The following is a 27,151-nucleotide window of genomic DNA, read 5'->3' as shown; positions in this document are numbered from 1 at the left end:
AAGTAAAGTCTGACACTGTTTCCACTGTTTCCCCATCTATTTCCCATGAAGTGATGGGACTGGATGCCATGATCTTCGTTTTCTAGATGTTGAGGTTTAAGCCAACTTTTTCACTCTCCACTTTCACTTTCATCAAGAGGCTTTTGAGTTCCTCTTCACTTGGTGCCATAAGGGTGGTGTCATCTGCATATCTGAAGTTATTAATATTTCTCCTGGCAATCTTGATTCCAGCTTGTGCTTCCTCCAGCCCAGCGTTTCTCATGATGTACTCTGCATAGAAGTTAAATAGGCACGGTGACAATATACAGCCTTGACATACTCTTTTTCCTATTTGGAACCAGTCTGTTGTTCCATGTCCAGTTCTAACTGTTGCTTCCTGACCTGCATACAGGTTTCTCAAGAGGCAGATCAGGTGGTCTGGTATTCCCATCTCTTTCAGAATTTTCCACAGTTTATTGTGGTACACACAGTCAAAGGCTTTGGCATAGTCAATAAAGCAGAAGTAGATGTTTTTCTGGAACTCTCTTGCTTTTTCGATGATCCAGCAGATGTTGGCAATTTGATCTCTGGTTCCTCTGCCTTTTCTAAAACCAGCTTGAACATCAGGAAGTTCACGGTTCACATATTGCTGAAGCCTGGCTTGGAGAATTTTGAGCATTACTTTACTAGCGTGTGAGATGAGTGCAATTGTGTGGTAGTTTGAGCATTTTTTGGCATTGCCTTTCTTTGGAATTGGAATGAAAACTGACCTTTTCCAGTCCTGTGGCCACTGCTGAGTTTTCCAAATTTGCTGGCATATTGAGTGCAGCACTTTCACAGCATCATCTTCCAGGATTTGAAATAGCTCAACTGGAATTCCATCACCTCCACTAGCTTTGTTCGTAGTGATGCTTTCTAAGGCCCACTTGACTTCACATTCCAGGATGTCTGTCTCTAGGTGAGTGATCACACCATCGTGATTATCTTGGTCATGAAGATCTTTTTTGTACAGTTCTTCTGTGTATTCTTGCCACCTCTTCTTAATATCTTCTGCTTCTGAGTTACCTCTAGCTTCTCTGAACTCCGTTGCTTTGACTACTGTGGGCTTTTCACCAGGATTGCTTCTGCCATTATCTGTGCTGTGATTATCTGCTTCTGTCTCCATCCATGAGAGAGAGAACAGGGGGTGTGTTATTCATCCATATATGTGCTGTCTGCTCTGGTCATGGAACTGTGTGTCTCAATTAATCGATTATTAAGCTATTTTATTCACCATATGATTCAGGGCTCACAAATTTAGTGCTTGTTGAATGAGTAAATGAATTAATGATTGTCTATACTTGATTGGGCTTTCTTGGTGGCTCAGACAGTAAAGAATCTCCTGAAATGCAGGAGACTTGGGTTTGATCCCTGGGTCAGGAAGATACCCTGGAGAAGGGAATGGCAACCCACTCCAGTATTCTTGCATGGAGAATTCAACTGACAGAAAAGCCTGGTTGGCTACAGTCCATGTGGTAGCAAAGAGTTGGACATTTCTGAGTGACTAACATAACATTTTATATTTGATTACATTTCAAATCAATGACTGAATGAATAGCTATATTTAAACACTGTATCTTTAATATAACATAAAGATTCTAAAATTACAGAACGCTGTAATTTTAAAATTAAAAATTTGAACAATGTGTATTCCAATTCTTTTTATATGATCATCATTATTAATTTTTAATTAAAAACATTTTAGGTTTGGATTGATACTGAAACAGTATCTGAGTAACATATGAATATGAACAGTGTATGACTAAAACATCAAAGGCAAAATTAATGTAATCTCTTCATTTTCTTCAAAGTTGATAAATTCACATCTTGAGTGTTCAACATTATTGGAAAAGGATTCAGATATTGAAAATTTATTTTCTTATATAAACTATTCATAGTATAAATGTGAAGTTTAATATTTAATTGTGATAGTATTTGAAACCCTATTTTTAAAGAAAGGCATATTATTTAGGGTCAGTTCAGTTCAGTTGCTCAGTTGTGATTGACTCTGCAGCCCCATGGCTTGCAGCACAGGAGGCCTCCCTGTCCATCACCAACTCCTGGAGCCTGCTCAAACTCATGTCCATCAAATCAGTGATGCCATCTAACCATCTCATCCTCTGTCATTTCCTTCTCCTCCTGCCTTCAATCTTCCCCAGCATCAGAGTCTTTTCTAAAGAATCAGTTCTTCACATCAGGTGGCCAAAGTACTGGAGCTTCAGCTTCAGCATCAGTCCTTCCAATGAATATTCAGGATTGATTTCCTTTAGGATTGACTGGTTTGGTCTCCTTGCTGTCCAAGGGATTCTCAAGAGTTTTCTCTAATGCCACAGTTCAAAAGTATCAGTTCTTCAGAGCTCAGCTTTCTTTATGGTCCAGCTGTCACATCCATACCTGACTACTGGAAAGACCATAGCTTTGACTAGACAGACCTTTGTCGGAAAAGTAGTGTCTCTGCTTTTTAATATGCTGTCTAGGTTGGTCATAGCTTTTCTTCCAAAAAGAAAGTGTCTTTTAGCTTCATAGCTGCCGTCACCACCCACAGTGATTTTGGATCCCAAGAAAATAAAGTCTGTCACTGTTTCCATTGTTTCCCCTTCTATTTGCTATGAAGTGATGGGACTGGATGCCATGATCTTAGGTTTTTTAATGTTGAGTTTTTAGCCAGCTTGTTCACTCTCCTCTCTCACTTCATCAAGAGGCTCCTTAGTTCCCCTTCACTTTCTGCCATAAGGGTGGAGTCATCTGCATATCTGAGGTTATTGATATTTCTCCCGGCAATCTTGATTCTAGCTTATGCTTCCTCCAGCCCAGCATTTCTCATGATGTACTCTGCATATAAGTTAAATAAGCAGGGTGACAGTATACAGCCTCAAAGTACTCCTTTCCCAATTTGGAACCGGTTTGTTTTTCCACGTTCCATGTCTGGTTCTAACTGTTGCTTCTTAACTGTTGGTTTTTAGGGTAAATCATGATAAATTAAAACTTTATGATTTATTCACATACTATAACAAGCTGAATGATAAATGGCAATGTATACTGACATATCAGTCTAATCTTGGATCGTTTTTTCCAGATATGTTGACCCTGAAAGGAAAGGGAATATGAAAAATTTTGTCACTAAATATTCTGAAGCAGAAACAAACCGGACTGGATTTCACCAGCTTTTGGAGAGGTAAATAATAGCCTAAATGCAAAGGTATACTCCATTCAAGTGCCTGGATGATTATAACACAAAATACATATGCACCTACATAAGAAAACAATTGTTAATATAATGATTCTGGAGTTTTTTTCTGTGAAGTTTATAAGCTATGTGCATACATGATAATATTTTTCCCCCAGATTTCTAGGTCTTGTGATTTTCTCCTAGTTTCTGAACTACCAACTCTATAAATGTAAATTTTTCCCATTAAAAATATATTTCACAATTTTATAGCACTTTTGTTTGAATTTATTTGTACTGAGGACAAAGTAGTTGTCTCTTTAAATCACTTTTTAAGTGTCAGTAATCATGTTTTTGAAGTACATTGTAATTTTTCTTTTGATCAGTATTTTCTTTCCCAAATAAGAATTATTCCCATAGACTTTGATAACTGTTCAAAGGCAGAATACTTGATATAAACTTTTTGCAAAATATATCTTCTTCAATATGAGAGGACAGTTGTACAGAATTTAAGGAAATTTATGCCATCCTTCAGTAATTTAATAATTCACTCTAGACAGTTTTGGGAATCTTTGTTGCTGGTGACTCTTCCATCTGCAAAGCCTAAGGAAGATCTAACACAATAAGCATAATAATCCCCATTTAAAAATAATAGGTATAGACCATTTTGTTGATATCTCAATTCGCAGGCAACATGGAGTATTGGAAAAACCAGTCCTGAGAGAGTGAAGTCGGAGATAAAACTCTGCTTTTCTAGATTCTCTGTAAATCAAAGCCACGTGGTTATCAGTCCTAACTTCTGGTGTCAGAGTCAGAGGATTTCATTTCTAGGACCTTTGCTTTCATGCATCAGAGAGATCCCAAACCACTCACTGAGCGTCTCAGTCTCAGTTTCTTCCCTATTATTCTATGATGATGCCCTCTCAGGAGGCTATACGCTGTGGTAAAAAGACCCAGAGAGTTTTAGGTTTGAATTTCAGCTTTTGAACTCACTAATTTTGTGACCTTGGGCACGGAACTTAATTAAGCTCCAGGCTCAGTTTCATCATCCATAAAATGGGCTTCTCAGAAAGGGTGTGAGAATTAAGCAAGAGAGTAGCTAAGAAGTGCTTGAAGTGCATGGTTCATTTTAATAATATGTTGCTGATGCTTTTATATGTCAGATGCTTTACAGGTATTCACACATTTAATCTGTACCATATCCCTTTAGGCTCAGACAAGTTAAGTAACTTCTCCAAGGTTACAGAGCCTATTCATGAGAAGGCTAGAGTTTGAACCCAGTCAATCTGACTCCAAAGTCCACATTCCTTATTAGGCACTTAAGAGTCAGTTCCTTTCTTTTCTCTCCATTGATGCTGGCTGGCATGTGAACTAGCTAGAGGAATTCAATACAGAGGAAACAGCTAATCTCTAACGCAGCTGCTGCTGCTGCTGCTAAGTCGCTTCAGTCGTGTCCGACTCTGTGCGACCCCGTAGATGGCAGCCCACCGGCTCCCCCATCCTTGGGATTCTCCAGGCAAGAACACTGGAGTGGGTTGCCATTTCCTTCTCCAATGCATGAAAGTGAAAAGTGAAAGTGAAGTCGCTCAGTTGTGTCTGACTATTTGCAACCCCATGGACTGCAGCCTACCAGGCTCCTCCGTCCATGGGATTTTCCAGGCAAGAGTACTGGAGTGGGATGCCATCACCTTCTCCAAACACAGCTACTCAGACCAATTAATATCAGCATTATTAAAATAGTGTTTCCAAGGATGGAAGGAAGAAAAATCTGCCAACTTCCTATTCACTCTCTTCTCCCAGTTGTCCTAAAACTGGATACTACAGTAGTCCAAAATTCTCCCAGGAAAATGTGAGTGGGAGCCGGTTATGATGATGGTAACTCTCCTTAGGTCATGCTTGGATCTAGGGTAAGTAGCAGAATCTTTGGGCAGCACCTGGAGAAAATTAAGCGAATCTTTCAATTGGGGCTCAATCTTCTTCCAGTCCCCCCTCCCCAACCCATCTCTCCACCCCAACAACTCCTATGGATGAGAAACCTAGCCCAGTCCTCACCAATCCATCAGCCTCCAGGGTTGTGACAGGAGAAGCAGAGACTGAATTCCCACTGGCTTATTTCCTTCTAAGACCTCTCAGAAAAATGGAAGCCTAATTACTGGCTTAAATTTCTTTATGCCATCTAAGGAAATAAAATTGAGAAATATTTTTCATACAACTGGGTTTTCTTGATGAGCACAAAGTCACTTCTAACTCATGTACTATAGACAGTACATTTTAATAGAAAACAGCATTCTTTCAGGCATGCCCCATCATTCTGTTTAGCTCTTCTTCCTCTTCCGCACAATTCCACCTCCTTACCTCTACCGTAAATGACTATATGAACTCTACCTCTCCACCTTGAGCACACCTTCCACTTTTCTGACAGTTCGCTTTCTAAAAAACAGATCTGACTGCACCATTCCTCTGCCGTAATACCTCCAATGACTTCCTGATACTTACAGGATAGAGGCCACGTTCATTAGTCTGGCATCCTAAGTGGTCCCGTAATTGTTTCCTATCTTCTTTACCAGCTTTATCTGGCTCCACGTCCTGTCCACAAACCCAGCTCCAGCCATGTAAAACTTCTCTGAGTCCTAACCCTATACTTGGTGAACACCTGTTTATTCATCAAAGTGAAAGTGAAATCCCTCACTCGTGTTCAGCTGTTTGCGACCCCATGGACTGTAGCCTACCAGGCTTCTCCATCCGTGAAATTTTCCAGGAAAGAATACGGGAGTGTACTGCCATTTCCTTCTCCAGGAGATCTTCTCGACCCAAGGATTGAACCTGGGTCTCCCTCATTGTAGGCAGACGCTTTACCGTCTGAGTCACCAGGGAAGTCCTTATTCAACAAAGTCCACCCCTAAATGTCACTTCCCTAGCTGAGGCTTCCCTGGAGGAGTTAATTAGTTTTCCTCTGTGTTCTCACAGCACCCTGGCCAGGTGCCTCTGACAACTCCACTTGTTCATACATATATGAATATGTAGTTCATATTACACTTCAGTTACTGACCAGTCTCTCCCCCTGACTAGGGAGGAAGCGTCCCAGGAAACAGGGCAACTGTATCATTCATCTCGATATCAACAAGGCTGGCTCAGTGCTTGTTTGAGGAGAAAAAAAAAATCACTATTGAATGTTTAACATGGCAAAAAATTCCTATTTGAAAAGGACTTAAAGGGCTATTAGCAATCACTTCTGGTGGAGAGAGATGAGGACCTACTGGGTGATGGATGTAACTTTGGAAAAAGAGTAGAACTTCAACAGAAAAAGCTGAGGAAGGTGTTTTATATGGAAACAAGAACAAAAGACCCACAAATAGGAAAGTATAGGGGCATGTTGGGGCTTTCCTGGACGCTGGGATGGAAAAGAATCTGCCTGCAATGTGGGAAGAACCTGCCTGCAATGTGTGAGACTTGGGTTCGATTCCTGGATTGGGAACATCCCTTAGAGAAGGGTACAGCTACCCACTCCAGTATTCTAGCCTGGAGAATTCTATGGGCTGTATAGCCCATGGGGTCGCAAAGAGTCAGACAAGACTGAGCGACTTTCATTTCACAGGGGCATGTTGAGGAGTGAAAAGTCAATAATGATATATATATATTTTTATTGCTTGTCGATCATGCTTGGCACTGTGCTAATAAGCACATTTCATAATCAACCCTTAATTTTCACAACAACTTTGACAGGTAAGAAATTTAGGCTTAGAGAGTTTAAATAATTTGCCCAAGTCCTACACCTGAAGAGGAGGAATGAGATTCAAAAGGCATCTGATGGATTCCAGGACTGAGCTCTCAACTGTCCCACAGTCCTGTAGAGCTAGTTGTAGTTAATGACCCACCTTGATTTCTTTGATTTACTCTCTTCTCTGCTGGAAACTTTCCACATGCAAGGTCAATTTTTGTGTCTATATTACAGGTGCACTGAAATTTTAAATTTACCTTCTGCAGCTCGGAGATTGTTCAATGAAAAAGGGAAGGAAGTCTTCACCCTAAAAGAACTTCAAAGAGATGAACTGGTAAAAACATGACCATGAAACTAGGAATATTAATATACTGGTACTATTAAAAGAAAAATATTTTTTGATATAAGACTTCAAGCACCATCTTTTCCTCCTATTTTTTTCCCACAATTATCTTAATTCAGCAAACATCAGAAAGTAATACAAATAGCTTATTGTTGCATGCTTTCTATGTGTCAGGCATGATTTCCAGGGCTGTATATGACAGAACTCATTTAATGCTCATCACAACCACCTTATAAATAAATGAAGGCAGAAAGTGGAGAGAACCAAATTATTACCCACTTGTGATTTCTGCCCTGCTCTTTTAAGGAGGTAAATTCTATATTGTTCTTGAGGTTTTCAAAATGTGTTTTTTTAACAATTTCTTCCTAAATGATAATTTCACCTTTTCAGAAAAAAACAAAAAAACCTCATGTCTAGTTTCTCACACACTATTTGAGTGCTTGGGTTTCCCAGATGGCTCACTTGTAAAGACTCTGTGTGCCAATGCAGGAGACAAGGGTTTGATCCCTGGGTCTGGAAGATCCCCTGGAGAAGGAAATGACAACCCACTTCAGTATTCTTGCCTAGAGAATCCCATGGATGGAGGAGCCTGGTGGGCTACAGTCCACGTGGACACAAAAGAGTTGGACACAACTTAGTGACTAAACGTTTCAACAACAACAACAACAATTTGACTGATTGGAGAATGCTAAGAAGTGAAAGGACTTTAGCTGCCCAGCCTTTTCTCCCACTTACAGAATTTGAAGTATCAGCTCGAGAAGAAAACCCACTATGATGGATGCCTGAAATTCTTTGACCAGAGAACCAAGCGTGTACCAAATTGTTAGAACTTGACTCAGGCTCTGAATGTCAAGACCCCTTGAAAGAGTTTTAAGCACAAGTACCATTGACTAATATTAGAGGCAGCATGGCAGAGCGGAGAGCCTCTGTTCTTGGAGCTTGCTAGATTGTGTTTTGAACCCTAACTCTATCCCTGCCAAGTGTCTTGTTTGTTTCCTTCTAATATTTTTGTTTTTGCTGCTGTGCTTATTCACTGTGTTGTTTTGGAAAGAATTTAAGGTTGATGCAACAAAGCATACAATGCAAAAAAGTAAATCTAAAGAGAAGTCACTGGGGCCACCAGGGCAGAGGGAGCAGGAGTGAAAGGAGAATGAGATGGAGTCAGGAGTGACTGTTAAAAGATCCTGCACATTTGCTAGAAATGAATCTGTCCAACTGTTCTGAGCCACTGACTCATGGAGATTGAAACATGAACAGTCACATGATTAAGTATGTCTGTGAGAGAAGAAAAACCTTGTTGATCACAAAGAAGATATTTTTCAGGAAACTTCCCCTGGGTCGACATAGAAAGTATGTGTGATTAGCGAGTGACCTCAAAAAAGGCAGCACTGAGTTTCTTTTTTTTTTTTTTAACCAAGTCTTTCTCAATATATTACTCTATTTTTTCTCACTTCAAAGAAATATGTGTTTATTTAAGGACATTTAGAAAGTACATATAAGCAAAAAGTAAAAGTATCATCCACCATCTCAGCATCTAGAAATGTCCATTAACAGTTCGATGCATATACTACAAGTTCATTCATACCAGTGGTTGTTGGAGTTTTCTGTGAAGTTTTCTGTGAACTGACAGTTCCTAATATTCACAGGCAATATGGAATCTATTGAAATATCAACTCTGCCACTGTAGCACAAAAGCAGTCACAGATATGCAAATGAGTGGGCGTAGCTGTGTTCCAATGAAACTTTATTTACAAGAGCAGGCTGTGAGCAAGCTTTGGACCTCAGCCCTCCCTGTAGCTCAGATGGTAAAGAATCTGCCTGTCATGCAGGAGACCCAGCTTTAATCCATGGGTCAGAAAGATTCCTTGGAGAAGGCAGTGGCAACCCACTTCAATATTCTTGCCTGGAGAATTCCATGGACAGTCCATGGAGTTGCAAAGGGTTGGACACAACTGAGCAACTTTCATTCATTCATTCATTCCCAGGTTGTGCAAGTGGTAAAGAACCAGCCTGCCAATGCAGAAGACATAAGAAACGCGGCTTTGATCCCTAGGTCAGGAAGATCCCTTGGAGAAGGAAATGGCAAACCACTCCAGTATTCTTGCCTGGAGAATCCCATGGATAGAGGAGCATGGCAGGCTACAGTCCATGGGGTCGCAAAGAGTCAGACATGACTGAGCAACTGAACTGAACTGAACTGAATCTTCCCCCACATCCCTCCCTTCCTTCTTTCCTTTATCTCCTTTATTTTTTTTACAACTTCTTATTAATATTTTGAATTAATTAAAGATTCATAGAGATTCATAGGAAGTTGCAAAGATATATGGAGAAGTACTTCTTTTAGTACAAAACCGTAGAGATCCATCAACTTTGTTGCGTTTATCAATAGATTGTGCCTTTTTATCACTGAGCATTATTCCATTTATCACTGAGTATGGTGCCATAGTTTGTTTTGCCATATTTCACTTATTATAGGATATTTTGATTGTTTCCAGTCTGGGATATAATAATGCTGCCAGAAGCAATTGTACAAGATTAGAGACTTATTTCTTTGGTAGGTGTACGTTTCATGTGGTGAACATTGGATCAATCCTGACCTGTCCATTGCTCAGCAAAAGAAGCAAATCTTCCTAAGGAACTTAGCATCAGATATTTCTAAAATTCAAACCTTCTGCAGTATGCATAAGATGGAGGGTAAGCTTTGGAATTATTTACCTTCTCTCTCTCTCTCTGTCTCTGTCTCTCTCTCTCTCTATATATATATATATAAATATATTTTTATATATATACACACAGCCAAAAAAAAACCCTTAATGATAAGGCTTTTTAAAAAGAAATTTGCTTGTTTAAACAGATTATATTTCACCCCTGCATCTTACCATTTAGTGTTAGGCTAATTTTTATATTTAACAGAGTTGCGATTTTAATTCACACTGTACTTTGAATGTGCAAAGAAAACATACTTTATTTTGTCTTTAACAAAGTGGGCCTTCTTTGTGAACCCCAGGTACACCCCCAACAAGGAAAACTTTAAATGTACTGTTGGGTTTACATTTGTCCCATCCATTTAATTAAATAGGCCCTTTGTTGAAGGCTTTCTGTTTCCCAGTCTCCAGACTCTCACTTTAGTTCTCTAGGACGGAAGGAAGGAACTTGGGGGTGCAAATCTCTTGCTTTCTGGGCCCTGCTGGCCGAAGTCCATGGCTGGGTGACAGTGCCATTCTTCTGGCCCAGACAATGCTTTGGGTGGGGTAGTGCTTCCTACCTGCCTCCGCCTCTCCTATGCTCTCTGCAGGCTGGTTGTGGCTGGGTAGCTGTCTCTGCAAACCTTGCCTACAATACCTTTTGACCCCTGGCTGGCAGCCACTTCTGCAAAGCTCCCCTGCATGGCTGTCAGTAAATCCTGGGTCATGGCTGCACCTCCCAGAAACCAGATCCAGCTTCACATAGATTGAAAGGGTGAGGACAGCTCAAGAGGCAACTCATCACAGTGTCCCGAACAATGGGCAGTGTTTCCTCATCTAGCTAAGACACCTGTGGGAGGAAATCATGACACCCAGTGCTGGCTTTCTACCTTTTTCTGTGTTCCACCACAGATTCCCTCAGGCCCAGAAATGGTAGGGTTCCTCCAGCTCAACTCTGAGATTAAAACTGTGATGAGTTAAATGGGAGCTAAAGGCCTTTAGAAAAAAAAAAGTCCTAAATCATGACAGTGTCGTCCTGACCTGCATAGCCATAGTCTTGTGCTTGAATGTCAAAACTGTATTTGTACTTACACTTTCTTTTCGTAATGTTGCTCATTTCCTCATGGTCTTCCATCTTCCCTGAAGGATACCCCAGGACCAGAACAAAGATCCTATACATAGAAAGGAAAAAGAGAAAATGCATTAATATAATTTAAATAAATATAATTTAAATAGTATCTTATTGCATATATTGAACACCGTATATTATGCTTTGCATGTGTCTCTCAAGGCATTGGGAAATTTCACTGGGGTGTCTGGGATCCCAGAGAATGATCTAAAGGCATATGTCTAGATAATGTAACCCATTTGAATAGTTACAATTTACAATAGCTAGCTTATTTTTGGAAAGACCTATTTTTAGCACTTTTGACTGAAAATATCTTGAGAGGAAAGAATCTACAAAAATTAAATTAAGTGAAATTCAATTTATTAGTTTAAAGGGCAGCTATCAGTTACACTTAGAATGTATTCTCTTAGACACAACAGCTGGAACGTTTTGCATTTTTATTTTAACACGTTTTTTCAAAATCCTGATGCTCTGAGATGATAACTAATACGTCCTTGCAATTTGTGCATTTTTGTTCAGCTCTTGTTTTAGAAGTCCAAAGTGACATTGTGTCTGGAGCCAAGCTTGCTGTGAGGAAACCAATTTTTGGAAAAGAGAAGCAAATTATAGAACCAGAGGAAAAACAAATGCAAAAAAATGCTTTAACATCAGAAAATGCTTCCAGTGAAATTCTGTAAGTAATCAGTGTGGCCAGAAAAGTTACCTGTTCCTATTTGAACTTAGCTCATTAGCTCAGTAACAGTGCAGAGCCCATGCAGGGAACCCACGTCAAGTTTGTGAAACTAATGGCATTTGAAGAGCTAGTATTTAATTAGTTTCGTGGCAAAAGGATAGAGCTGGAGCTTCAGTGCTCAACTATCACAATGATCTACTTTCAATAATTCTGTTATGATGCTACTGTTTTTTTTAATTTATTTTTTTATTGAGGGATAATTGATTTACAGAATTTTGTTGTTTTCTATCAAATCTCCACATGAATCAACCATGGGTATACATATATCCCCTCTCTTTTGAACCTCCCTCCCACCTCTCTCCCCATCCCACCCCTCTAAGTTGATACAGAGTCCCTGTTTGAGTTTCTTAGCCATACAGCAAATTCCCGTTGGCTATCTATTTTACACTTGATAATGTAAGTTTCCATGTTACTCTTTCCATACATCTCACCCTCTTCTCCCCTCTCCCCATGTCCATAAGTCTATTCTCTATGTCTGTTTCTCTACTGCTGCCCTGTAAGGAAATTCTTCAGTACCATTTTTCTCGATTCCATATATATGCATTAGAATACAATATTTATCTTTCTCTTTATGACTTACTTCATAGGTTCTAGGTTCATCCACCTCATTAGAACTGACTCAAAGGCGTTCCTTTTTATGGCTGAGTGATATTCCATTGTGTATATGTACCACAACTTCTTTATCCATTCATCCATTGATGGACATCTGGGTTGCTTCCATGTTGTAGCTATTGTAAATTGTGCTGCAATGAACAATGGGATACATGTGTCTTTTTCAATATTGGTTTCTTCAGGGTATATGCCTAGGAGTGGGATTGCTGGGTCACATGGTGGTTTTATTCCTAGTATTTTAAGGAATCTCCATGCCGTCTTCCATAGTAACTGTATCAATTTACATTCCCACCAACAGTGCAAGGGCATTCCCTTTTCTCCACACCCTCTCCAGCATTTATTGCTTGCAAACTTTTTGATGATGGCCATTCTGACTGGTGTGAGGTGATATCTCATTGTCGTTTTGATTTCCATTTCTCTAACAATGAGCCATGTTGAGCATCTATTCATGTGTTAACCATCTGTATGTCTTCTTTGGAGAAATACCTGTTTAGGTCTTTTTCCCACTTTTTGATTAGGTTGTTTGTTTTTCTGGTATTGAGTTGTATGAGCTGCTTGTATATTTTGGAAATTAATCCTTTGTCAGTTTCATATGCCATTATTTTCTCCCATTCTGAGGGTTGTCTTTTCACCTTGCTTATAGTTTCCTTTGCTGTGCAAATCTTTTTAGTTTAATCAGGTCTCACTTGTTTACTTTTGTTTTTATTGCCATTACTCTAGGAGGTGGGTCATAAAGGATCTTTCTTTAATTTATGTCACTGAGTGTTCTGTGTATGTTTTCCTCTAAGAGTTTTATAGTTTCCGGTCTTACATTTAGGTCTTTAATCCATTTTGAGTTTATCTTTGTGTATGGTGTTAGGAAGTGTTCTAATTTCATTCTTTTACATGTAGCTGTCCAGTTTTCCCACACCATTTATTGAAGAGGCTGTCTTTGCCCCATTGTATATTCTTGCCTCCTTTGTCAAATATAAGGTACCCAAAGGGAGCATGGGTTTATTTCTGGGCTTTCTATCTTGTTCCATTGGTCTATCTTTCTGTTTTTGTGCCAGTATCATACTATCTTGATGACTGTAGCTTTGTAGTATGATCTGAAGTCGGAAAGGTTGATTCCTCCAGCTCCATTCTTCTTTCTCAAGACTGCTTTGGCTATTCGTGGTCTTTTGTGTTTCCATATGAATTGTGAAATTTTTTGTTCTAGTTCTGTGAAAAATGTCATTGGTAATTTGATAGGGATCACATTGAATCTGTAGATTGTGTTTGGTAGTATAGTCATTTTCACAATATTGATTCTTCCTACCCAGGAACATGGAATATCTTCCCATCTGTTTATGTCATCTTTGATTTCTTTCATCAGTGTCTTATACTTTTCTGTGTACAGTTCTTTTGTCTCCTTATGTAAGTTTATTCCTAGATATTTAATTCTTTTTGTTGCAATGGTGAATGGGATTGATTCCTTAATTTCTCTTTCTGATTTTTCATTGTTAGTATATAAAAATGCAAGTGATTTCTGTGTATTCATTTTGTGTCCTGCAACTTTGCTAAGTTCACTGATTAGCTCTAGTAATTTTAAAGATAGTAAAGTAATACTATCTTTAGGGTTTTCTATGTACAGTATCATGTCATCTGCAAATAGAGCTTTATTTCTTCTTTTCCAATCTGAATTACTTTTATGTCTTTTTCTTCTCTGATTGCTGTAACTTCCAGAACTATGTTGAATAATAGTGGGGGAAGTGGGCACCCTTGTCTTGTTTCTGATCTTAGGGGGAATGCTTTCAGTTTTTCACTATTGAGAATAATGTTTGCTGTAGGTGTATCATGTATGGCCTTTACCAAGTTGAGGTAGGTTCCTTCTATGCCCATTTTTGGAGATTTTTAATAATGAAGCAGTGCTGAAATTATTAACAACCCAATTACAAGCACTGAAATTGAAGCTGTGATAAAAAATCTCTCAAAAAACAAAAGCCCAGGACCAGATGGCTTCACGGGAGAGTTCTATCAAACATTAGAGAAGAGATAATGCCTATCCTTCTAAAACTCTTTCAAAAAATTGCAGAGGAAGGAACACTTCCAAACCTATTTTATGAGGCCATCATCACCCTGATACCAAAACCAGACAAAGACAACACAGAAAAAGAAAACTATAGGCAGTATCACTGATGAACATAGATGCAAAAATCCTCAACAAAATTTTAGCTAACAGAATTCAGCAACACATCAAAAAGCTCATACACCATGATCAAGTTGGGTTTATTCCAGGGATGCAAGGATTCTTCAATATACACAAATCAATCAGTCTGATACACCATATTAACAAATTGAAAGATAAAAACCATATGGTAATCTCAATAGATGCAGAAAAAGCCTTTGATGTTACTATTTTTAAAAACACCAGAATCTTAGAACTGGGGACATTTATTTGAGGAGTTTATCATGTTTTGTCTCCATCAGCATGTACTTTAGGAACAATCGTGTTTCTTCCTTACTGGAGATTCCAGCTGAATGTATGTTAATGTAAGTTACCATCCTGGATTGCTGGTATAGCTATCTGGTTGGTTTCTATCTCCATAATCTCCTCCTTCCAATTCACCTTGAAGTTTCATCTGTGGACAATCATCTTTCTAAAACACAATCCTTTTATACAGTTCTTCAATGGCTACCTATTGCACACAGAAAACAATGGTTAGTCTGCAATTTCAAACCCTTCTGACCCTCATCTAGGCCTGTGTTAACCCTCATTCGTGCCCACATGCCCATCTCCTCTCCATGCTTTTTCTTTCTGCCATGTGAGCTCCAAGCTCCAGCTCAGCAGCTGCAAGCTGTCAGCTGAACATGGCCTACTCCACTGATGCACTGCTGTAGGCCTGACCACATACTCATTTCTCTCCAACTGAGCCACCTTGACTTGCCCCATCCTCATTGGTGGAAGGATTCTTTATCATTAAATCAATCATGACAGTGATGTGCTAGCAATGTACTTATCAGATCCTTACCTTCTCCCTCACCAACAACTACCAACTTGGGAATTCCTTAAGGGCAGAAACTGTCACATGTGTTCTGCGAAGACCAGGGAAACTGACTTTTGTCATCATTTACTGAATAAATGTAGGAATCATCGAATGAGTTTCCAAATTATGAAACCAGAAATAGCTGGTCAATTACCATTGTAGTAATTGAGAATTAATTTATACATCATTGTTACCCATTGTTTTAAAAGATTGTTTCTGTCCTCATGTATAAGAATATTAACTTTTATGTCAGTGATCAAACTTCCTCATTTTAGTGGGTAATTCATCTGGTCCTACATCCTGACACTAAAAAGCCACCAGAAAGGAAAGCCTTTTACAGAGAGAGTGATTTGACTTATATGATATCTTGCTCAATCGTTAGGGAATGGGCCACAGGCTTTCCTAACATCCCCTCTTGTTGTTCTTCTAAAGAATGTTATCGTCTAGCCTCTGAGTTATTAGACTGTACTTTGGAAAAATAAACAGAAAATAAGAAAAAAGAAGTGATATCTTTGAGAGCAAAGATTCTTGTTCTGGTTCATAGATTTCATCAAGGCCTGGAATCCTTGATCTAAAAGTGGTTGAGTCCATTCGACCAACAGTGCGAAAGCATGTGACTATACCCAGTAATACTGCGCTGTGTATTTGAAAGTCATTAAGGGAGCAGATCTTAAAGTTATTACAAGAAAAACAACCTGTAACTATCTGCAGGGAGGGGTGTTAACTACATGTATTTGTGGCGATCATTTCACAATGTATACGAATATCAAATCATGTTGTACACCTGAAACTAATATAGTGTTATATGTTATACCTCAGGTTAAAAAAAAAAAATGATGTAGGAAAAAAAAAAAATGTCCTGTATGTTATAGGCAGGATCTGTTAATCCAGTCTCTTCATGAATACTCCTAGTTGACAGGGAGATCACTATTGTACAAGGCAGCGCATTTTAATGTTGAAATAATAATTTAGAATGTCTCTATTCTATGAGTTCGCCTCTTTAAAGTATTTGGAACTCACTATCATTAATCTGGGTTGTATCTTTTCCAGGCTAACTTTCACATGTTCTTTGAACCATTTCTGATCACTCGAACCCCTATCATCTTATATTAAGTAAACACAAAATTTCCCTAGACTTTCTTACATATGTTTATATGGAGATTTTCACGTATTTAAAAAAGAGGGGGAATAATTTAAGGAGGGACATCTGTAAAGCAAGAGGCTAGAGCATAAATCTGGAAGGAACTTTTTTGATAGTTTGGTTTGGTGAAAAGATTTCTGATAAGAATGATAAGAAACAAAGTGGAAAAGAAATTCTGAGGGCACTAACCTCTGCATTGATGCTTTGTGGAAGAAAAGGCCTTCGGAGCCTGGAGTTTGAAAGGAATTTTCTCATTTCTTCAGTGCCTTGTATCTAGGCCCTGGTCACTTCTTAAGTCTTAATGTACAACCTTTCCCTTCACTTAGTATATGCCTGTCACACTAGTGTCTTTCTGTTCCTCAATGAGCCATGTATGTTCTTGCCTTGGAGCCTTTCCACTTGTTCTCGAGTGTTCTCCCCTCAGGTCTTGACACGCCTGGCTCCTTCCCATTGTCCAAGTCCCAACTCTAGCATCATTTCTCAGAGGAGTCTTCTCTGACTCCATTGCTAAAGTAGGTCCTACCTCACCCTACCCAATTTCTATCACAATTTCCTGTTTTATCCCACCTGTAACACTTAAATTGCTTATTTATTCATTTATTTGTCTCTTATCTCTCTTCTTCCCACTAGAATGTAAGCTCCTTGAGACTTTTTCACTCTCCTCTTTCACTTTCATCAAGATGCTCTTTAGTTCTTCTTCACTTTTCTGCCATAAGGGTGGTGTCATCTGCATATCTGAGATTATTGATATTTCTCCCAGAAATCTTGATTCCAGCTTATGCTTCATCCAGCCTGGCATTTCACATGATGTACTCTGCATATAAGTTAAATAAGCAGGGTGACAATGTACAGCCTTGGCCTACTCCTTTCCCAATTTGGAACCAGTCTGTTGTTCCATGTCCGGTTCTAACTAGTGGACATAAACGAATCAATAAAGCAAGATGTTTGTTTAGGTGTCTGTTTTAATGGCTGTTCTAAAATTGACTGTACTGTACTTCATTTGCTTGGAAGCTGAAGAGCATACAGACTGCCCTAGTTAGAAGATAAAACATCTCAACTTGGAGGAAAAATCTTGTTTACACCTTGCTGACTGTGTTAAAACTGACTTTATTTTTGTTGTTGGTCTATTTTCATCAAACAGATGAAGTTGGTGGGAAAGCTGCATTTTCTATTTTCAACACAAGATGGCAGTATTTCTCTTTAACTGTTAATGAGATTTTTCTACTTGAGAAGCTGTTCCTGCTGAAGTTCTGAATGAGGCAGTTGTTACCCACCGATTTCATATCCGCATGTAATACTTTTGCTACATTTGAAAAGTCTATGGCCTGCTCTTCTAAAGCAGGACTTGTCCCTGGAGACGGGTGCTTTGATACTGCTTGCAGTTACATCAAATTACCACAAGCACCTTGGCGACCACGACTTCCCCCAGAGAACTTTATTTACACTTATGCACATTTAGAGTGTTGAAGTATGTGAGCTCCTTTGCCTGTATATGTATCCTGCCTTCAGCAGAGCAGTCCCGTATTGTATCATAATCCCACGCAAGCAACTCTACCCTGAACTGAGCCTGGGAATTTGATATACTCACATCTGCATGGTGGCTATGTGTCTGTTCACGATTTCATCTAAATAAGAAGCCAGGAGGCCCGCTCAGTTATTCAGACTATGACTATTTAAGTGTTTTTGTATATTATTCTCTATCAAAACCTGGCATGTTTGTGCTGGTGCTATTTGAGTCTCTCTAGATTTTTCTACTGAGAGGAAAAGTTAATTAAGATTCCTTAACATTGCCTAATGAGTAAATTTTATGAAACCTAGTAATCTAGGCTGTCTGTTTCAGACAGAATTATGCCACATTTATGGAGTAGGCAAGAGTCTCATTACACATTTGTTATGAATTTCCAAAACTATTGAGTAGTCCTAATCTTATTTTTGCAATATAATACACATGGCCCCATTTTTTCCTGAGTAAATATGACAGAGATGAATGCTGTTTATTATGTGATTGAGAAATTTTATTGGTAGCTTTGTATTAAAATTCTAAACTGTGTATTAGTAGGATGTGACTTTGTAATGTTAGGAACCATTATGGAAATATGATTTCCAGATCCACTGACATCCTTTAGGATACAATCAGACTGCACCTCAGAGAACATCCTGTGAGTATAAATCAGAATTCTCAGACCTCTGTTTGCTTCTCCACCTTGATAGAGATTCACATGCAAGAGCCCATCTCAGAATGAAGGCTTGTCACACACTTCTCAGGTATGCCTGGCAGGAATCTTCTCATAACTTTGATGAGAATGACAGTCTTCCAAAGAAAATGGAAGACGGGCTCTTTGAAAATATGGAACCAGAGAAGAAATACAGGTAAAAAATTATAAGGGATTCTGTTAAATATTTCTACCTGGTCTTAGGTTCACTCACTTTATTCCTGAAGATTTACATTACTTTTAGTTGCTATCTACATCAACAAACACATTTCTGTGTTCCTTCTGATTTTGACTGAAGTATTTACAGGTACAGGTGGGAAATACCTTCTCACTTTAGCTGTATAGTGTAATTTCTTGTGTCTTTTTTGTGTAATTTCTCGTGTAATTCACTTGTGTCTTTTGTGTAATTTCTTGTGTAATTCACTTGTGTCTTTTCTTTTAAAAGGCAAGCCCACCCATCTTTGCCTCCTGAGAACTTAGGACAGAGCCTGTATTTTAGTGAAATGAGTATGTGAATGAACTTATGAATAAGCATGTAAAATCCCCCGATGTCTTTAAGAAATTAGTAAAATGCAATTTCTTGCCTTTTAATTTTATTTTTTTCTCTGGTCAATGTCCAATGAAATGACAGAAATCTATAGTACTTTTTATTATTCCATAATCTTTATGCATTTACTTAACATTACAGCAATTTACATAAATTAAACAGTTTCAGCTCTTCAACACTTAGCATTGGTCCATGCACAAAGTAGACTTAATAGACATTTATAAATTAATTGCTAATGTATTGTTATGTTTGATAGATTTATTAAGTCTGTTTAATGCCTTAAGAGATATTTAAGTAAGACATTCTTTTAACTTGTTAGCATATCATCATTTTGGTTTATAATATTCTATGAGCTGTTAGGGAAGATGGAAAAAGCTTGGGAAATGGGGTTCTATTTGCCAGGAATTCTGTAGATAGAGGATAGAAATGATCATCATTTGTTCAGAACTCCTCTGTTTCTCTCTGTTTTGATTTCTATTTGACCTGTTCTGCCTCCTACTTCTTTTTCTCTTTAAATGATCTAAAATGATTTTTTTTCTTTGCTGATGAATTTCTCATATTCTCTTGGATAAACATATATTCCTATTACAAAATAAACTCAGAATTCTACTTTTTACATCAGCTTGACAATGCAAAGCAAATGGCTTCGCTGCTCTCCTGATGATAATGCTTCCCCATTACAAGTGAATTTGGTTCACGGCAGGTCTCTCGCCAACAGAACTTGCAATCTGCAGCACATCAGAGCACAGGACATTTTTCTGCCACTAATGGGATTTTCTTTATCTCAGCCATTCTCCAAAACAGAGTAAATTGCAGAAACTTTGCCACCAGCAGTTTGAATACAGAGATGGGCAAATTATAAGCTATGCTGCTCCTCATCTAGTCTTGGGGGTGCGAGGCCCCAACCTGCGCTCAGGCGTGGAGGTGGTTTTGGTGGAGAAAAAAGCAGATGATAGTCATCAATGCTGGATGCACAAGGAGGACAGCAGGTAAACCCATCATATTTGGGCGTTAATATATCAAGAGGTGAATGGGAGCCAAAGAGATCCAGCACGGTCCCCACAGAGCAGGCAGGGGTATATCTGAGGACTTTGGATTTTCTTTTTAATGTAGCCAATGATTTTTTTCTTAACCTACTCAAGGAAGAAAAAGTGAAATCAAATGTAAGTGCTCAGTAGTCTACACGCAACCCATCCACTCTGGATTCAGATAAGGAATGTGAAGCCTGAACTATTGGGTTCATAGTTTTAATGAGCCAAGTTCAAGGGAAAACTAGGTGCTAATCTAATTGATTTTATGATTTGAAAACGTCATAAAATCAAGTAAGAATTCTAAAAAGTTCTATTTTAAAAATTGTGAGGTACTTTTCGTTAACAGAGTCTCCTGTACCTCCTCACATGTATGCCCTCCCTCCCTTCCACCACTTCCAGCAGATAACTGACTGATGTGGCTTCTATTCACACAGTGAAATCGGATTGAATTCTTGCCCTAATCAAATATATCAACTGAGTGCCGTGACTGGCCCTTGTATGGATCTAGCTTGAAGCTTACCACTGTCGGAAAGGTTATTTCCTAGACAATCAGAAGAAATTTAAAACAGTCTAGGTAGCACGTGATATTAAAAAGGCTTTAATTTTGTAGGGTGTCATAATCGTTGAATGGTTATGTTTTTGTTTTTTTAAGTCCTGGTCACTTGGATGTACATTGTAGTATTTACAGATAAAACTGAAAGCTCAGATTGGTTTTAGAATATTCTAGCAAAGCAAACATTTTTAAAGTGGGGAGGGGCAGTGGATGAAGCAGGAATAGCAGAATGTTGATAACTGTTGAGTCTGTGGTGGTTTCTTGTACATTTCTCTCTGGTTTTGTGTATACTTGACCATTTCCTTAGCAAGAGAGAGAACAACTTCTTGGTTTTTAGATGATTTGCTTCCAAGTCTATCGTTCGTGTTGTATCGTGGGGGCTCCAGGGCCCTCTTCAGTCTCTTGAAATACTACATACAGAAAATGTATTTGTATATCTGTGCAATACTTTTTCTTTTTCCTGGGAAACAGCTATGATTTTTGTTGGCTTCTGAAGGGTGTCTGATGCAGAAGGCTTAGGGGACTGCTGCTGCTAGAGAGACTGTATACGCTTCAGCAGGCGGCAGCAGAGGGGCCAGCATGGACAGGAAAGGAACTAGCCTTCCTCTGCTCCCTGGTCTGAGATTCAGAGCCGCCAGCAGGGAACACACGTGGCCTTGTTTTAGAGACGGCTGAAAAGCCAACATGTAGACAGACCTGGTGAGTGTGTTCTTTCGCCCCATTCATCCTAGCTAAGCTGTCTTTGCGACGGGGGAGCTAAGAAGCAGGCTTTTGTCCCTGTGAATAGCTTTCTGTATGGGACCAGAATTCATTCATTTAGCTGCAAAGGATTATCAAGGGCAGTGTTTTAGGTGCTGGCGCTTTCAGCAAAGAACTAAACAGATACAAATTCTTGCTCATGTAGCTAGTGCTACCCATCTCTACTTTTCTGGAATTTAGAGCTGCATCTTACTGCCTTGGCTTTCTGTATTATGGTAGCCATCCTACTTGAGCTTAAGAATTGGAATCTGAGCATGGCTGAAGAACTGGAGCTGTCAGGCATGGGGGCTGAGAGAAGTGACCCCAAGGAGACAGCCACACTTGATGTTTCGTTCAGAAACACTTGGTCATCAAAAGAGAGGACAAGTTCTGAGTCCTGCTCAGTCTCATTCAGTGTCTGTACTGGCTTTGGTTTCCATTCTGAGTGCTGTTGGGAAATCAGGAAGAGGGGAAGGACAGGCTGCTTAAGTAAAAACAAGGAGAAGCTTGCCTGTAACTCTATGCCCTCCATCACTGCTTTGGAAAATCTAACCACATGTAATACAAAAGGAGATGGTGTCTTCCAATTTCCTTCCACTTTCCGGAACACTCCGCAACATTGTCATAGTGAGGCCTCCCCATGTCAAACTGTAGAAAAGAGGAACAATTGGAGGGAGATGGTAGTATTAATTGATCCCTGGTTGGAAACTGTGGAGTCCAGAGAGAAGTGGAGCCACAATGGGGAGCAGCACTGGGACCGGATTTGCTCATGAATACGTGGGTCACCATCTAAGCATGTGGGCAGGAGAGGTTTTGCAGAAGTCTTGCTGATTAGGTATGGGCATGATTCAGAGGAATAAATGCCCCATGGCGAAAATGTATCTGTATAGTGACAGTAATTCTGAGCTTTCTTCTACATTTTGCCTTGTCATTTTGCTTTTGCTTTTTCCCCTGTAATTAGTTATTGAAACCCATTTGTTCTGATAAACTGGTGAGGCCTGGAGAACCCTGGGTTACACTATGTAGCAATACCTATAGAAGATCCCATTTATGTGAACCATAGTCTTGATCACCCATATTTTTCCCAGGCAGTAAATTAGCACTTTTTGAGGCAACAGCCCAGTCAGAATTTGTACCAATAGAGCACTGGCCTGGTAGTTTGCCAGCATGATGGAAGGCACCAAGTGCTGTCCCTGTGCCTAGAATTTTCTACCTTTCATTCGGTCCTTTGGGTCCTGAATTACTTTTTCATTGTGGCCTATTCAAAATAGAAAACAACTAGGAAATCTGATGTCTTAAGCAATTATCAGCAAAACCTCTTAAGGGAAATTATGACTGTGAGAACAAGGCCTAGCTGGAAGAGCACATGGTCCAGGAGAGTCAGCAAGAAATGAGCAAAGGGGCACCGACAGGAGGGAGGAAATTGCCAGAGACACATTTACTTGGTTTCCAGCCACACAGAAAAAAATGCCAGGTCAACTTTAGAGATAATCTGGTATCTCTCTTCCATTTTCAGCCCTGGCACAATCTGAATGAATCATTTGGTCTCTAAAGGGAAACATGAAAGAACACTCAGGGATGAAAATCCTCCTCACTTGTTCTAAAGCTAGGGAAACTGAAGCTCAAGGGGCTGAGTTGGTTTGTACACACTTGTGCCGTGGATTAGTAGAAAAGGCTGTACCTTATGCTGGATGTTGCTGGGACACAAATGTCTCACACTGCTGTTTGGCACATAGTGGGTTTGATGTAGACATCCATAAGCTCAGAGTTCCCGCAGAATGTAAGCACCCCTGCTATGGGCAAGTGACAGTCCATTGTCCAAAAAAGGAAGAAAAATCAACACTAACGTGGCTGAGCATGGAACTGGAGCACACGAGAAGTGGCTACATCTGTTCTAGGCAGCAGAAACAGAGACAGCTAGGTAACTCATCTAGGCACCGCCTCAGTAAGTGGTTGCAGGAAATACAGAATCATTCATTCATTTGACTACTACTGAGTGCCAGTGAAAATGCAAGATGCGGGCTATGCCACGTGCTGAGGCTACGGAGATGAACAATATTGAACAGCAGCACTCCCGCCGTGCACGGACTTGATAAATGCTAAAAAGGTATTTGATAAAATCGAATACCCACTTTGGATGTAAAATCACACTTCATTAACTAACAATAGAAGGAAGAAACACATTGTATGATTAATAGTGATAGTCTTGTAAGAATATAAACAATGTTTCAAATTCTGTTGTTTTTTTTTTTAAGTTTGGGGTATTTCCTATCTCATCTGTTTTATTTATTAAAACATGTTTTCATTGGAATATAATTGCTTTGCAAGGTTGTGCTGGTTTTTTGCTGTACAACAATGTGAGTCGGTCATATGCTTTACAATGAGAATGTTTTATGTTCAGAGACTTAGATATCTAGCACCTTTTAAGTCTTGAAAGTAAAAATACTGTATTTTTACAACAGATCTCCACTCCCACTTTCTCCCCCTTTCTTCCACTTCCACATCATTAAATTTTATACTCAGGACTAGCTATACATTCCACAGCAGGAATGCCACTGCTGGTCTGTAATGCAACTATGTTGACAGACATAAAGAGTAGACTTTTGCTATGCAGACAATATCCTTGAATGTTTGGTTTATTTTTGCTTTTAAGTGACATAAGGGAAAGAACTGGGGGGGGCGGGTAGTTCTATAATTTTGTCTGTTTTTTCAGTCAAGGAGGCTTTATTTTTAACGCCAATATAACTTAAAAATATTCAACATAAATCTTGAACTTTTAGGAAATACTCATGTAGAAAAGAAGAATTTGAGGGAAGGCTATAAAAAAGTCACAGCCATCAGTAATAGTAGATCATATTAAGTTCCATGAGGCAGACAATATTTAATGTATTTTCTATGCATTAACCCATTATATCCCCTAGATGAGAGCCCTGTGAGGTACGCTCCAATATCTGATTTTACAGATGAGGAAACTTGAGACACAGTGTTGTTGAGCAAATCTTGAGGTATATTCAAGATTTAAATTCAGGAATTGTGACTTCAGAATCCATGTTCTTAATCTGTCTGCCACATTACCTTTTCAACAGCAGAACAGGTGAGGAGAGTGTCTGGGTACAGTCTAGAGAGAGAAAATTTAGATAGGGTTCTTTAACATAAAGAATTATTAAACTGTGATAAATGACTATCAGATTTTTTATAATCCCTCTATATGGGACTCTGGGGGTGAGGGAGTTGAGGACAAACTTGGAATTGGGTCCCTCCCAAGCCTGGAGTTCAGAACTCACTTGGAAAAGCGTGGGTGCCGTGCACTGGATGGCTGAGAAATGGGCCAGTTTGTCTGGTCAGATCGTGTCTGTGGTTGCTGGGTAAGCAGGAAGCAACCCTCTGAAACATACGTGGGGGTGCAGCTGTTGCTGGACACATGGCAATGCAGAGGATATGGGGTTGCTGGTGCTGCAGAAGGCCTGGAGCTCGTGGTGTCCATGTCGAGAGGGCCACAAGCGGATGATCACCAGGCCAGGGCTGTGAGGGTTTAAGGGACCATGTCTTCTGGGCACCTGGTTTGGCAGAGCATCCCTGGATATCCCCACTCCCAAACACTGACCCCAGGCAGCAGCCAGAAAGAACAAGAGAGCCCCTTTCTCCTTCCATATTCTTCCAGCACTCTCCACCAAGAAAACTTAATTTCATGCTCATGGTGGGGAGAAATGCCTAGAAGATTTCACATCCATTATCACAGAGAATCTATGGAGCTAAGAAGCAATGCACAGATAAGTAGCACAGGGGGCGCTCTAAATTGGTAAAGCTACTTTGTAATGTGCCTAATCCTGTTTTCCCAAGGACTTTTCACCTGGTGAGTAACCCAGATCTCGTGCTGGCAGTGTCTATGACCAAGGCTAGAGATGAAGTCTGTGGCTACCCGGTTATTGCTCAGGTAAGATATACAGAGGCTCAGAAAGTAATTACAGCCCTTTATTTAGTTAAATTTAAGGAAAGCTCCGTGCTTCCTTGTTGGGAGAAAGATAGGTCATAGAAACCTATCGTGAATGCCATTGTTAAAATATTTACAATAATCTGCCTAGATTTAAAATTGAACATGTTCATGTAGCCCTTAAGTTAGTTTAATCCAACAGATGGTGACTGTGGGCTTGCTGCATGTCAGAAGCTATGTGAGTTACTTAAATCAAATCCAACGGCAAGCATGAGAAATTATCCCCAAAGCATTCATAGTGTCTCAGAAGTGGGTGTACTCAGGCGAATGGCTGTTGTGTGTGTGTGTTCAGTCGTGTCCAACTTTTTGTGACTCCATAGATTGTAGCCTGCCAGGCTCCTCTGTCCATGGAATTTTCCAGGAAAGAATACTGGAGTGGGTTGCCATTTCCTACTCCACGGGATCTTCCCCACCTAGGGATCGAACCTGCGTTTCTTGTGACCCTGCACTGGCAAGTGGATTCTTTACCACTGTGCTACCTGGGAAGCCTGTTTGATGCACATATTTTAAGCTCAATGATTTGGAAACATAAGCCAGTTCCCTCTCACCTGGCAACTGGCAGTGAAGACCATGGTCAGAGAAGTCTTCCTGGAGGATGTGAGCTCATCAACGTTCATTCTACTAAGAGACCCATTTGAAATACACTTTCAACATTTTGCAAATATTTAGAGCAGCCAAGCAATCTTTGGAGTCCAGAGAAGGCTGCCTTCCTTTGAATTCTGGATAAAGACCTATGGAGTTGATTTTTTCCCATGTTTGTCTGTCATCCTTACTTACCAAAGACACTCCTGGATGGGTATGTAGTTTTTCCTTGGTAGGCGGGCTTCCCAGGTGGTGTGAATGATAAAGAATGTGCCTGCCAGTGTAGGAGACACAGGAGAGGCAGGTTCAATCCTTGGGTCAGGAAGATCCCCTGGAGTAGGAAATGGCAACCCACTCCAGTATTCTTGCCTGGATTGTTCCATGGGCAGAGGAGCCTGGTGGGCTACAGTCCATGGGGTTGCAAAGAATCACAGACGACTGAGCACAGGAGGAGAGAAAGTTTAGGAGTGTCCCTTCTCTGCATTTACTTTCTGTGTCCTCCACAGTATTTGCCATGTTTTTGTTGAACAGAATATATTGTCTCCAAATAGAATTTGTTTTATGCCATTTTCTAATAGCAATGAGGCAACTTGTTTTGCAGGTCCTGAATCTAAAATTGAGGGTTCAGGATGGGGAGCACATGTATACCTGTGATGGATTCATTTTGATATTTGGCAAAACTAATACAATTATGTAAAGTTTAAAAATAAAAAAAAATTAAAAAAAGGAAAAAAAAAAGAAGAAAAATAAATAAATAAAATTGAGATACAGCAATCTGAACAAATGTGTGTGTGTTAGTCGTTCAGTCATGTCTGACTCTCTGTGACCCCACAAACGACAGCCTGCCAGGCTTCTCTGTCCATGAAATCCTCCAGGCAAGAATACTGAAGTAGATTGCCATTCCCTTCTCCAGAGGATCTTCCCAACCCAGGGACTGAACCAAGGTC

General features: G+C 39.7%; 1 protein-coding gene across 1 annotated transcript in view; it reads left to right on the top strand.

The window, feature by feature from the left end:
• DCDC5 (doublecortin domain containing 5) overlaps positions 1 to 27,151 on the top strand; it is a 405,912-nt gene that overhangs the window by 335,204 nt on the left and 43,557 nt on the right. The window contains exons 17-23 of the mRNA XM_010831800.1: positions 3,095 to 3,193; positions 7,137 to 7,236; positions 9,804 to 9,939; positions 11,578 to 11,731; positions 18,761 to 18,919; positions 20,098 to 20,298; positions 25,472 to 25,565. Of these exons, the coding sequence (XP_010830102.1) occupies positions 3,095 to 3,193; positions 7,137 to 7,236; positions 9,804 to 9,939; positions 11,578 to 11,731; positions 18,761 to 18,919; positions 20,098 to 20,298; positions 25,472 to 25,565 (943 nt within the window). The remainder of the gene's footprint in view (positions 1 to 3,094; positions 3,194 to 7,136; positions 7,237 to 9,803; positions 9,940 to 11,577; positions 11,732 to 18,760; positions 18,920 to 20,097; positions 20,299 to 25,471; positions 25,566 to 27,151) is intronic.

Source organism: Bison bison, unplaced genomic scaffold (assembly GCF_000754665.1).
Source record: "Bison bison bison isolate TAMUID 2011002044 unplaced genomic scaffold, Bison_UMD1.0 scf7180017864531, whole genome shotgun sequence".
NCBI lineage: Eukaryota > Metazoa > Chordata > Mammalia > Artiodactyla > Bovidae > Bison > Bison bison.
Note: the sequence above shows the minus strand (reverse complement) of the source record. Positions and strands in the feature narration are given on the sequence as shown.